The sequence below is a fragment of the Varanus komodoensis genome, unplaced genomic scaffold (genome assembly GCF_004798865.1).
Source record: "Varanus komodoensis strain SLA01 unplaced genomic scaffold, ASM479886v1 scaffold68, whole genome shotgun sequence".
In the NCBI taxonomy this organism is placed as follows: Eukaryota; Metazoa; Chordata; class Lepidosauria; order Squamata; family Varanidae; genus Varanus; species Varanus komodoensis.
The window spans coordinates 2255294-2269408 of NW_025336321.1; the positions used below are offsets into that span (position 1 = coordinate 2255294).

The 14115-nt window shown below is 40.6% G+C and overlaps 1 protein-coding gene across 1 annotated transcript in view; it reads right to left on the minus strand.

Moving 5' to 3' along the window:
- Window positions 1-14115, minus strand: part of HIBADH (3-hydroxyisobutyrate dehydrogenase) — an 83938-nt gene that overhangs the window by 10374 nt on the left and 59449 nt on the right. The window contains exons 5-6 of the mRNA XM_044450732.1: window positions 8104-8237; window positions 6909-6985 (exon numbers count right to left, since the gene is read on the minus strand). Coding sequence (XP_044306667.1) covers window positions 6909-6985; window positions 8104-8237 — 211 coding nt within the window. The remainder of the gene's footprint in view (window positions 1-6908; window positions 6986-8103; window positions 8238-14115) is intronic.

The window sequence follows — 14115 nt, forward strand, 5'->3', positions numbered from 1 at the left end:
TGGATATATGCAACCCAACCTTTTAGGTGTTAATGCCATCCAAGGTTAATTTTATTAAAACTCTGAGACTCAAATGTAGGGTTTTTGAGTACATTCTCCCAGATCCATTTCCAGCTTCCACTTGCAACTCTAGCAGCTATCTCCTGTTCCAAATATTTATTTTTTATGTAAAGTATTTCTAGCCCATTATTCAGGGCAGGAGCCCTGGCAAGGTAGCATATTACTATACATTTCATATAATAAACACCAGTGCTCTTAAATTGGGCTCAGACACACACCATTAACCAGTGAAGTTCATGCAGTATAAATATTATATGATCTGACTACCCTTCCCCCAGCGATACATGATCCGCACCAGCTGATTTTTCCAAACCAACTTTAAAGGAAGCCCCACACGCAGCATATTATAGTAGTCTGGCCCAGATATCACTAGCACATGGGTAAGTCAAACAGGGTCTGTCTTCTCCAGATAGGGCTGCAGCTTGCAAACAAGCTTAAACTGGTGCAACAAACTCCTGCTCATGACAGCCACCTCCTCAATTAGTGCAGATCCAGGAAAAACTTCAGACTATGCCCTTGGACTTTTGGGGGAAGAACAACCCTATCAGGTGTAAGACCTGTAAACTTCTATCCTGAGTAGCGGGTTTCTGAATCCACCTTGTCTACTCTGAATTAAAGAAACTTTTTTGTCCTTATCCACCCTCACCTGATACTCAGTGAGGGGGAAAATCCCCTCCAAGAATGCTGTTCCTTAAGTCAAGCATGGAGAGGTGAGGGCTTGCAAAAGAGCAACAGAATGGAAGGAAAATTGGTGCACAAGCAGGCCTGTCCTTCCTTCAGGGCAAAAAAATTCTCACTGCCTGAAGTCTGAGACAGAGAAAAGAAATAGATGTGATGGCACTAAATCACCATAGGAAAAGGTTACAAGGCTTGCTACTCCCTGCAGCCAGCAGCTCCATGAGCCAGAGGGTTCCCTGTACCCTCGTAAGGCTGACTCTGATGTCAACCCTCAGAAGCAAGCAGGAGATCTGTTGTTCAGCTCCCAAGCCCAAGTTCCCTCGCCCAATGGGTCCCTCCATCAATGCAGCTAATTGGATCACCAGGAACGGAAGAAGGCTAAAGCCTGCCACAGGGAACAGAAGCGGTTGCCACAGCTTCTATGACAGATACCATTGGGGTTATGGCCTATTTTGAACAGATTCAGCTATGGGATTTTAAAAAATATGCATGCACATATGTGTGGATAATTTTGTTTATTCTCTTGTGAGGCTCAAGCTGCTCTTCCCTTTTTTCCAATTTCCAAATGGGTCAATCTTCCTCAATTTTTACCTGAGCTCACAGGAGTCTGCCTCCTCTGCTTGGGACTAGTACTTATATATCTTGCTTCCTTAATCTTTTGATTAAACTGTGCCAAAGCTGGGAACAGGTAACCCTTTAACTAGTCTGGCCCAAGAGAAATTTTAAGGAGAACATACCTGTTTTCATGATAGCAGTTTCATTATTATTGGTAGCTGTATCATTACTATACATATTTGTTCTTACGTAGATTGTTGTTTTATATTTGTATTACATTGTCTAGTCCTTTAATTTTTTTATTATTTCTGTAAGTATGTTTTCACATTTTCCCCAATCATTACACATACCCAATTTTGTATTTATACACTTTTCTCATATTTCATTGCTAGGTCTGCATGTTTTCATAATTTTTCATTAAAGCTATCTTTCAAAATTATTTTCTGACTCTGATCTTTCTCATTATGGCTATTTGCTCATAGAGCAATCTCAACAGAGCTATGTTTAAACCTGTTTTCATCTGCATGAAGGCACTTTCTACTTGTATATGGTACGTGCCTGCCTTAATATATTGTTTGCACCTGTGTGTTTTGTATTGCATATGTTTGTCAACAGTTTATATTCTTTTCATCCCCTCTTCCCTTCCACTAAATGTAAGTCTGTTAGTTAAGAGGTACAAAATTAATTTTGTGTACACAAAACCAGTATACATTGTCTATCACCTACCTGACCAGCCAGGAAATGTTTGCTACATTCCTGTTTTAAAATACAGAATTCTAAGGACCTTTGTTTAAAAGATTCTAAAAAGAAATAGCCTTGTGCTTTAATTAAGCATCCCAGTGACATAAACGGAATACCAATGCAGACACATCATTATAATGTATTCTTCTGGGGAGAATTTACTACAGAGGAATTCATACTTGCTGATACCATTTTCTTTCTCAGTCTTGTGAAAGCTCTATAAATTGTAAATGCTATATGTATTTTATTAGAGAACAATTCTGTCACTTCCAAACATGCTTGTCAGGCCAAAAGAAATTGATAGCAGAAGCGTTCATTTTTAGTGGTTTTAAACTACTTGAGGAATGTATGTAAGGGCTCACTTGCAGGTATTCATGTGCATAAACTCGCAAGGAACAGTACTGCTCTCTTTTGCTAACAAAGAACACTACAGCAAGTTTGACTATGGCAGTTTCTCAGAGTTAGAAGAAAATTAAATTTAAGTGCAGATTCAGTATGCACAGTGTTCTTGTGTTGTTTTTGGAATGGCTGAGTGCCTTGCCAACAAAGACTCCAATTATTTTCCACAATTGGCTCTTGAAAGCAAAGCATTCCTGGACTGTAGTCTAGAGGTTTACACCAAATGAGAGAAATAATCCTTCTACATAAGCAAGCTATTCTGATTCATCCTAAGTAATAATGGGAAATGTTATGATGGCGTGTTTTACAAAGAAGAAAAGAAATCCAGGAAGGCTGCTCAGATTCTTCCTACCATGTTGCTGTTTCAGACATGTGGGCGTAGGGTCATGCTTTTTGCAGTGGGAGAAGAGCTGGGTCAACACCTGATGTCCTGATTGGAAACTGACCATAGCAATGTAGGGCAGGACCTTCACTTGGTACCCTCGGATCTTTTGGACTGCAACATCCATAATCCCTGACCAATCACTATGCTGGCTAGGCTTGATAGGAGTTGCAGTCCAGAACATCTAACTGGCACCTGATTGCGTACCCCCCACCCTAGCTGTACTTAAAAGTAATCCCACCAAAATCACTGAGACTTAAGTTATTAGTAACTTATGTTCCATTGATTTTGATGGGTTTACTCTAAGAAAGACTAGGTCTGGATCCAAACTTATGCACTCATTCTTTTGTGGAGTGGATCTCTGGAAATAACATATCTGCTGTATTGTCCAAAGTGCTATTCATGTATTTTCTCCAAGAAGGAACATTGGTAGAGTATGCACACACACACACACACACACACGTATACTTCAGAGGTTTTCTAATCCAGATGTGGACAACTTCAAAAACAGCCTATTTTTCTGCATCTGTACTAATGGAATTTGTCAGCAAATTTGATTGAAAATAGGGGGAATTCTCTTTTGCTGTTGCATTGCAGAATTCTGAAAATAAATGAGGGGGTGCAGGCCACAAAAAAGACCAAAGGGAGCTGCAAGTTGCCCGCTCCTAATGCTTATGTGTACATACTAAGACCCTTAAATGCGTACAGATGCTTGTATTCAGGCTCCTTTTGAAAGAGTATAATTTTCACATTTTAACCAAGGAACTAACATTTAAATGTTCATAACACTCCAAGGACTTTTTTAAAAAGCTGTGCCACAATATCAGCTTTCACTAAGAGGCAGAAAACTAAAAAGCAAAATGAATTGCCAGCCACATCCATCCAAGCGCTATGCAGCAGATCTTCATTTCGGAATATACATGTGGTTAAGCAGACCAAATAAAATGGCACTGCATTTTAGCAGCCAAGCCTAGGACTGGAGCTTTGCCAATCGTTCTGAAGGACAACAGCCAAAATTCAGTAAGTTATTATGATGAACTCAAGGGTGTTGGCTCTAAAGTGATGTACAGGTGCAGAATGCTCCCTCCTGTGGCAAACAGCAGGTCCAAAATGTAGGCAAGTTCTCTTGATTGTAGCTTATCATTGCTTGAGAGAGTGCTTGGAAGAACTGGTATGAAGCATTTTTCATGGGAAGAAACCTTGAGTACATTCATGTACATTCATTGAGGCCTAGTGGTTACAGTGTTGGACTGGGACACAGGAGATCTAGTCTCCACTCAGCCGGAAGGCTCACTGGGTGACTTTGGGACAGTTTCAGACCTTCGGCCTAACCTACCTCACAGGATTGTTGTTGGCAGAATAAAGTGGAGAGGAAGAGCACCTTGTAAACTGCCTTGGGTTCCTTGCAAGAGAAAGGAAGGCAGGATAGACATGTAGTCGTCCTCACAGTAGTCGTTACATGTGGAAAGTCATCTTCAGGTGCAGTTGGGAAAGACCCCTGTCTGAAACCCTGGGCAGCTGCTACCAGCTACTGTAGACAACACTGGCCCAATGGTCTGATTCAGTACAGGGAAGCTTCTTAGAACTCAAGAGTTAGGCACAGATGTGGAAACTATCGTATCCATTAGCAAAAATATAAAACCTACATGAAGTAATGAGCAATGGTTCAGGATGGGGTGGACAACATATGCCCCCTCCAGATGTTCTTACTCACCACTCCCATCATGCTTCATCTGTGCTATGCTGATGAGAGCTGCAGGCCAGAACAATAGGAGAGCTACAGATTGTCCACTCTTGGTTTAAGATGCTGCCACATACCTGTATTTTTATAGTAGTTGCATCCATGCACTGGCCTTGTATGGAAATCAATTACTCTAGGCCACTTTGTCAGACAGCTTCCTTCCATATTAGCAACTAGCTAATATGGAAGGAAGAATTCTAATTGTAGTAGAATTTGCTAGGCAGGATGCAGGGGAATGGGGAAAGGAATGAGTGTGTGCCATTAATCCTGTTTTCTAAACTGGAAAGCGTAAAACAGTGCCTAATCTGGTTCCCCCCGTGATGGAAAAATCACAGGTGAGAGAATTACCATCAGCAGAAAAGTCTTAAGAATCTCTCGTCCTCTAAGCAGTGACCACTCTGTCTTTATTCAGTCTGGCAGCAGAAGCAGATTCTGCAGGGAAAGAGCTCAGGAAAGACAGATAATCTGGACTGTAGTCAACACTGCACTGCCAGTGATGCGGGGTCAGTCCCACAGAACATATGCCTCCCTTAAACCTGGCATTCATCCGACCAATCAGAACTTTAACAGAGTCTAGAATCATAGCAGCATCCCGGGGCGGGGGGCGGGGGAAGCACACAGATTAATCTGGAATACGAAAGCCCAGAGATCGTTGCATGCTACAGTGACTGCAAACACCAATTAGTGTTGCATAGCATTATAATGCCAGATCTTTCAATGCTCTGTGCTGAGTATTTTTTATAACAGAAATGTGAGTTTCTACTTGAACTGAATACAATGAAGTCATAGGTGATTGATTTTTCATTAAGCAAACCATGACTTAAAACTGACTATGATACAGCTTTACAATCCTCAATTACAACAGTAGTATACCACCTTATGGGTTTTATTATGGCTTGTTAAAGATACGCTTCCCTATCTTACAGATGCTCAATTTTAAAATGTAAATGGTACAGGATATTGATAAACCAATTAGCACTGATGCAAAGCAAATTCCTCTTTTATCTCAATTACAACATGACAACTTAATAGGTCAAGATAGTCTAACATCTGAGACAAGGGCAATTCAATAAAACAACTGCATCTTGATATGGTAATTAAGAGGAAATGTGAATCCATTATCCTGCCTTTGGGGTGCATATGTGTGCCTGTGTTAATATAAATATATATTTACATGGATATAGGGGTATATACATACTTGTATATACTATTTGTCTATACTATATACTGTACTTTTTTCTTTTTAAAAAAATCAAAGCAAAGGTTATTTTTTTAGAATCTAGATCCACAAATAGTGAGTAGTTCTTAGTAAACAGTCAAAAGGACACTCCTAAAACAATGCTCACACATGTGCACACACACACAAATCATTAGGAGGCATGTTGTGGAAACTAACAGACATAGAACACATTAACACATAAGGCCAATTCATGGATTTTGCAGAAAACATGCGTTCAAGGTCTGGGTTGTTTAACCCTCAGCAATACAGAGTACTGGGTTCAGATGTGATGGCCACAACCCAGAAAAGGGTATTCCTGGGTTGTTTAGTAAAGCTAATGGAAAAAAATGAAGCAGTAAGCACATAGGAGGCAGACTGTTCACTCCTGCACCAGCCCAACAAGCCATAGTTTAAAAAATAAATTAGATGTGGTCAGGGCCACACAATAAATGGAATCCAAACGGACACAGTTTTGCAAGTTACATTAAATGCCTATTGCCTATGTGAAAACCCACTGGCATGGAAAACATGTACAACACAAAACCTTAAATGTTTTGCCAAGCTTGGCTAGACAGTCTTTTAACAACTGTCTCTGTTCCAGTGCAACTAATAAAATACCCACAGGTATAAAAGTCATACCACAGTGACAAACAATTACATTTTTGAGAGGAGAAGGGGTATTATTTTTAACTCACATCTGTCAAACTTGTGGCTCATGCTTATACACAACATGCTGGCTTGTAGTTTGGCCTGAAAATGTTAATATTTGCAACTACAGGTCACAAAAATGGATTTGTCAAGTGCATGGTGGATCACAGGAAATAGCTTCTATGTTACATAAATTTCTTTACACATTTCATCTGGAAATAAGGAAAGAAGCCTCCATATACAATTTAATAAACTCAAAATATAGTTTTATTTTATGGCTTTGCAAAGAGGTCTCTGCTTCTTGAAATCCTGCCCAAGATTAACAATGACTTGATTGTTTTTTAAGTGTTGTAATAATGAAATACTACACTTGTGCTGCAGTTAATTTACATCTTTGAAACATCATTCTTTCCATATAGACAATCAGCCAGAAAAAACACTTAAAGACAGCCAATATAAAAAGGATATAATAAAATTCAACACACCTGATTCCAAGATTCATAGTCTCAGCAGTTCCAATCATACTGATGGCTAATAGCATGTTGTTGCAGATTTTTGCAGCCTGAAAATAAATTCAATACCCCATGAATTTCTATTTTACCCAGATAACTACCAGACAGGAACTCAATTTAACTACAAATGAATTTGTTCCGCACTCATTATCTAGAGCAGACAGCAACAAGTTTTCATGCACCATGAAATAAAAAGATCAACTTTTGGGGGCATACTTGCACAGCAGTTTCATATGCAAATATGTCTGGTCAGACGTATGGCTACTTAATAGTAACTCCCATTGAGTTCAACAGGGTTCATCTTGGTGCACTTCTGATGCATTTGCTTCTTCACTATGCCCTTTTAGACAAAATGTTGGTGCCGCACTTTAATAACCAACCCAAAGAGTGGTGTTACCAAGCAGTTTATCAGAAGTGCCTAAGTTAAATGTCTTTTGAGATTTAATATGCATTCATCACACATATAAAATGGACTGAGAAGTTAGTCCATACATTTGTATGTTTTATAGTCCAGTTGACTGGGTATGTCCTTCTCATGCTCATTACAATTTGTATTTCATGTTGATGTTTATCTTCCATTCCACATCCACCCAGACATTGAGAGCTTGAGGATGGATAGGATTTAAGACTCTTCCTACAGCAGCTCATTCTACAATATACCAACTGATCTATGAAGTGTCCACAGATGTGTCATCTATTTTAATTGAAAATATTTAGCAGCTTATTTTAATAAATTCCAAGCAATGCATACAGTAGGAACAATGAAGCTACTGAACAATTAGAAAATACCTTTTAAAAAGCTAAACCACACATGCAACATAACAGAAGGAAACCTGACAACTTGATTACTAAAGGCACACCATTCTTCTTAAATTGTCTGCAAAAAGATAGAAAGAGGCCAAATGAACTTCCCACAAGAGCTCTAGAGAAAAGGGTTTGCTTCTTGCGGAGGTCAGTCAAGTCTCCAGAAAAGGTTCAGAGTGTTAGTAATAGATCTTGCTGGGCTGGGTGCTGATTTCAATTAATAACCAATTTAACTGAGGATCTTGGTATGAGATTTAGAGGTGGGAAGGTCAGAGAACTCACTTGCGTTGTTCAATAATGGGAAGTAATGCTTGAAAGGGAAACAAAAGCCAAGTAGGATGTCCAGGAATGAGCCAAACCATACCTGTCCAGTTCCAACTTCTCCACAATAGATCACATTGGAACCCATGCACGTGAGCAACTCCTTTGCTGCATCAAATTCTTGCTCTACTCCCCCAACCATGAATGTAAGATTTCCTGCACGAGCAGCTCCAACACCTGAAGTTAAAAAACAAAATCACTTATGAATAGTTACTTCTTTTCAGATGGCTCCATCAGGAGCTGCTTTATAATGCACCCATGCAAAGAGTCTTCCAAGTCCACCATGCCAACCATGGACTTGGAGCTAAAACAGTTAAGTCGGGCAGTTTCCACTTGTGCAGCCCAACCCTGAAAGCACTTACCAAGAAGTCACTGAGTTCCATGAAGCTTACTCACCTCTGCACATGCACTGGACTGCAGCCTTAAGTTACCTGGCATACAATCATTACTAAAGGAAGCATTGTGGCTAGCAATGAATAGAATGGTAAGATGTTTCAGAAAACCAGCTTCAGCAAATAAACTTAGGATAGTTGTTCTGCTGACTGTTTTTCATGGTCAAAACTATCAGTTCATTCCCAGTTTTAAAGGAACATATGTAACAAGGGCAGCAGATGCAATTTTTAAAAATTCATCCCAAAGCAACATTAGAGATTGCAAGCAATTTCTCAAGCAATACAGCTAGGAAGCTAGATGCTAAACCTATCTGTGTCATGCATCAAACAGTCCCTATTGGAAAAGACAGTTGTAAATAATGACCTAGTTTTGAATTGAATATATTTTACTATAGTCTCCCCTTTTTTCTTTCTTTCACAAATGAAAGGAAGTCAGATGTCAGAACATCCACACTCCTAGTGCCTTTATCAATGAACTATAATAACTCGATAGAGTAAAATCTAGAGTGAAAAATGTAGATATACATCTCAATCCTATGATTATTCAGAAATCAGACTAGTGCTTACTCCCTAATTAGCTTTAGATTGCAGCGTTGGGTTAACTGATCCAGTGGTAATATTATTGAAAGTCTGAAAGTTTTGATTATTATGAAGGGATTTATCACCATGCTGTACCTAATGTCATGTCACTCAAGATGTCATATAACAAATCAGGAATAAAGTGGAGGTACAGTCAGGCTCAGACTAAACTACAAACAACTGCTATTACATCAAAAGTCTTAATGGTGAGCATCTAGTGCATTTATCAAAGAGTGAGGGTGAAAAGACCCTAGACATCAAAATATAAATTAAAATGTAAAACTCAACCCTAAAGATAGACAAAAGAACATGTCTCAAAGAAGCCACAAAGAAGGAAATCAGCTTGTGAAAGCCATTTGCACTTCAGTCAAGTACCCAAAACAGAAGTACTTTCTTGGGCACAGCAAAAATAAAACAAACAAAAAGAAGCTCCTTTCAAAGAAAAGATGTTCTACTCCTATCTTTCTTGCAGAATTGAAAACTTAAAAACAGAAATCTAACATAGATAGCTCAATAACTTTGTAACAGCTTGCTAAGCAACTCCAGAGAGCCATCTATAAGAGCAAACTGAATGCTGACAATAATTCTCAGCTTGTTAGTCTTCCGACAAGTCATTTTGCTGTGTTGAGCCTGGCTCCAATGCCACTGCGGGCTCTGAAGCAGACTCTGATTCAGGCAGAATAATTGGAGCCCGGCCCCATCACGGGAAACTCAATGTCTGAGATTGTGCCTCTGTTCCATCTCTCTTCTGATTACAGACCACGCCAGCCTCAGCTGTAAGATAAGGCTTTGAGACAGACCTCTCTGATTTCTAGCCTGAAAAATCTTTTGTGAGAACTGAGCAGGGGAAGGTGACTGCAAGGGATTTGAGAAACATCACCAGGTTGATGCCTTTTTCAACATAGTACATACTGATAGACCAGATTTACTGCGAGGAAATATAGTCAGAAGGCCTGCTTCGGCTGATTTTTAAGCTGGTGCACAATCTAGAAACAATGTCTCACTCTTCTTTTGACTCACCCTGTCTTTAATGCCTGTACTAATCCTGAAAACTTGGCCCTTCACCTGTCTGGAATCTAGCATAGCAGAAACCCTAATGAGAAACATTTTTTCTGTCTAGGACTGAATCCTGGATTTGGCCAGCCTGGGCTCCCGTTTCTCAAATGGCAGTTTGCATGGGAACATCTCTACTGCCCAGTTCTCTCTGCTTAGACCAAGGGTCGGCAACCCGTGGCTCTGGAGCCGCACATGGCTCTTGAACCCCTCTGCTGCGGCTCTGTCGCTCAAAATACGCACCGGCACAGCCGCTGATCCACTCAGGAACTAAGCGCTAGCTAGTTAAGTTAGCTAGTTAAGTAAATCGCTACATTTCTCTGCTAAACAAGCTTCCTGCAGACTCTCATGTTACACGAAACTGCTGAAAAGATTCTCTTTGTCCCAATGTAATCTCCTTCATCTGAATGTTAAAAGCTGAACTTGGGACCTGTCACAATTCACAGCACTTGACTGTTTATCTGCTAATCAGTCACTAAACACACCTATATCTCCAGCACTGCAATTTACTGAGCTCTCCCCACCCCACCCCCGCCAGCCAGGCCAACCATGGATAAATCGAAGAAAAAGGAAACGTTTCTGAAGACAACCAAACGTTTAATGATACATGGGTAGATTCATTTGCTTTTACTGCTGACGAACTTATGGGGTTTGCTGTTTAATCCATGCAGCCCTTTAGCACTGACTTTGACTCTTCAGGAAGCTGTTCTCCTATTCAAAATATATGAAAGGAGTCCTACTAGTTTATAATGTAAGATTAAAAATAACAGTTTTTAGTGACTGAACAAGAGCTGCAGCTAAATCATAATGCAGATATACATAGCATTAAGGTGAAAAACAATGTATCAGTGTTATCTTCATTTCAGATGTCAAAAGGGTTTTGCGGCTCCCTGTGTTTTCATTTGTGTGGTAAACGGGTCCAAATGGCTCTTTGAGTGTTAAAGGTTGCCTACCCCTGGCTTAGACCAAATGCCACCTTAATTGTCTAAGATGTCTTCCTGAACTTATCATTAAGACTTGAGACTCTTGCCTGTCCTGGAACTTATATCTGGAACTGGAGGAAAGATGGCAAACCCAAAGATGGAATGTCAGCTGATGCTGCCTAAACTCCTTCCTTGTCTAGTCTTATTGTGAACTGTGAACCCTTGCCTATTTGCGTCTTATACTATGTGACAGAACAAAGGGCTGGAGAGTTTGTGTTGGGGACATTGTCTTAACAGCCTGGACAAATCATGTACATTAGATATTTTGTTTTAATTCTGTAAAGTAGGTTTCTTGATTTGCACTACAACACTGGACTTTCACATTGGCTGCAGTTCTGAGTGATTTTTGGCCTTGGAACTGTCTCTTAAACAGAACAGCATGCTGGTAGTTTAGCTTAAACTACAAGATTTATGATGGAGATAAAAACATGTAAATCCAAGCACTATAATCTCTAAAGTGCTGATCTGTGTATGTTGTTCTGCTACAAGAAAGAGCATCACTGGGATGGTTATCTGTGTTGGGCTGCCCAAAGTGTAACAACTGCCTGCAAGCTGCCCCCCACACACCTTTCCAGCAATCTGCTCTGGCCTCAGGCTTAATATATCACTGTAGACTAGACTTACCTGGCCCTTGGCAAACCAGCAGCCTCCTAGGGCATGTAAGCAAGCCCACCTGAAAAGGGGGTACACCCCTTTGATTTATCCCTTCAGGAGGCCATGAAGGAGAATGTGTGCCTCCTATTTTCCTCTTTCTTGTCCCTAGGTTGGTACCTGCTAAATGTGCACATGAGTCAAATGTGGATAAGGAGGCTGTGGGAGACCCAATTAGAGGAGAACTAGCTGGGTATAAGAGAAACACAGAGCAAACAGCTAATAATGGTGCTATAATCCAGTCCTCCTTGTACCTGTAGGTTTGATGACTGCCTGCCCTCAGGCATCTGGATGCTGCTTTTGAATGCATATCAGTGCAGAATAAAATTTCCCCCATCCCTGATTTAATAGTGTATGAAGCAGCCAATCTGGTATGCATAACTGACACCTTGGTGGGAGGAGTTAACCCCCCCCCCCCCATTGTGCCCACCAGGACACTTGGTTAAGCATTGGGTTCTCTAAAGGACAGACACAGGGGGTTGCTGTGGTCTACAGGAATTCCATCTCTCTACATGCACCTTCTCTGTCTGATTACTAGTGTGGAATGTTTGTACTGGGCCAGCAGGACAGATTGGGAATTCTGCTGGTCCATGACCCACTCTGAGATGACAGAGATGGGGTCCTTAGGCTGATGGTTCTACGTTTCTATGTTCTCAAGGATTTCAAGATTCATGTTGAGGACATCTTTTCTGGGATAGCTCAGGATTTCATGACCTCAGTGACAATCATGAGACTGTCCTAACATGAACATGTCATTGGTCCAACACAGGTAGCATACTCTAGATGTACTATTTTTGGCCAGACATGAAGATTGTGCTGTGAGTGTGGGACTTTGATATAGTGTCTTTGTCATGGTCAAATCACAGCATCCGAGATCTGACTGACAGTAGTTTTTCTCCTCTGCAAAGGTGGGAGACAGCTCCCAGAGGCAAATGGATCTGGACAGTTTCCAGAGGCCTGGGAGGGGAGTTCTGGCTGATATGGCTATCATTCTGTCAAATATCTGATTGAGCTGTAGAACACTAAGCAAATTTAGTAGTCATGAAATAAGAGGCAAAGTCCAGTTATGGATCAATAACTGGGTAAAGAACAGAAGGCAGAAATTTCTCTATATAAAATAATGTAAACAGTCAGATCCCATAGGACTCTTGTATTAGGAACCATGATTTTCAACCTTTTCATACATGACCTGGAAAGAAGAGGGAGCAGTGAAGTGACCAAATTTGCTGATGATATTGAATTCTTTGGGGTGGTTAAAACCAAAAGGGATCATGAGAGATCTCTCAAAGCTGGGAAAACACACACCAAAATGGCAAATTCAGTTCAATGTAAACAAGTGTAACGTAAAGTACATTAGGAAAATTATAAGTCAATGGGATCGGAGCTAAGAGTGACTGACCAAGAAAGAGATCATAGAATAGTAGGGTTTGAAGGGGCTGTGAAGGCCATTGGGTCCAACCCCCTGCTGTTGCAGGACATCAATTTACACCATCCCACTCAGATGGCTGTCCAGTTACTTTTTGAAAATCTCTAGTGTGGGAGAGCCCAACACCTCTCTAGGCAACTGGTCCCACTGCTGTATTGCTCTGGCAGTGAGGAAATTTTCCTGATATCTAGCCTGAATCTGGGTTGACTCTGTTGCAACTTGACTCGATTATTTCATGTCCTACACTCTGGTATCAGCGAGAAGAGATCTTGACCTTCCTCTTTGTGACAAACTTTGAGGTACTTATAGAGGAATATCATGTCCCTGCTCAGTCTTCTCGTGCTGAACATACCCAGTTCTCTCAGTCTCTCCTCATAGGGCAGTTGTTGCCCTCCTCTGGACCCTTTCTAATTTTTTTGCATCTTTTGGGTTATGGTTGTCAGCTTGATGAAAATGTTGACCCAGTGCACAGCTGCTGTGAAGAAGGCAAGCTCCATGTAAGATATAATTAAAAAGGAACTGAAAATGCAGCTGATCAGATTATACTCCCCTTTTACAAATCTTAAGTATGGCTACACGTAGAATATAGTGTACAGTTCTTTTTATAGCACCTGAAAAAGGAAATTACTGAGTTGGAAAAACTGTAGAGAAGAGCAACTAAACTGTTCAAGGGGTTCAAGCAAGTTCCTTGTGAGGAACTGCTACAACAACTGGGATTTTTGGCTTAGAAAAAAGGCAAGTAAGGAGGCACATGAGAGAGATGTTCAGATTCATGCATGGTGTGGCAAAGTATAAGGGAGACATTTTTCTCCCTTTCCCATAATGCAGTCACCCCATGAAGCTGATTGGTGCAAGATTCAGGACAGATAAAAAGAATGACTTAGTGCATAGTTAAGCTATGGATACATTGTCACAGGAGGTAGTGATGGCCACCAATTTGAACGGCTTTAAAAGCAGCTTGGACAAAATTC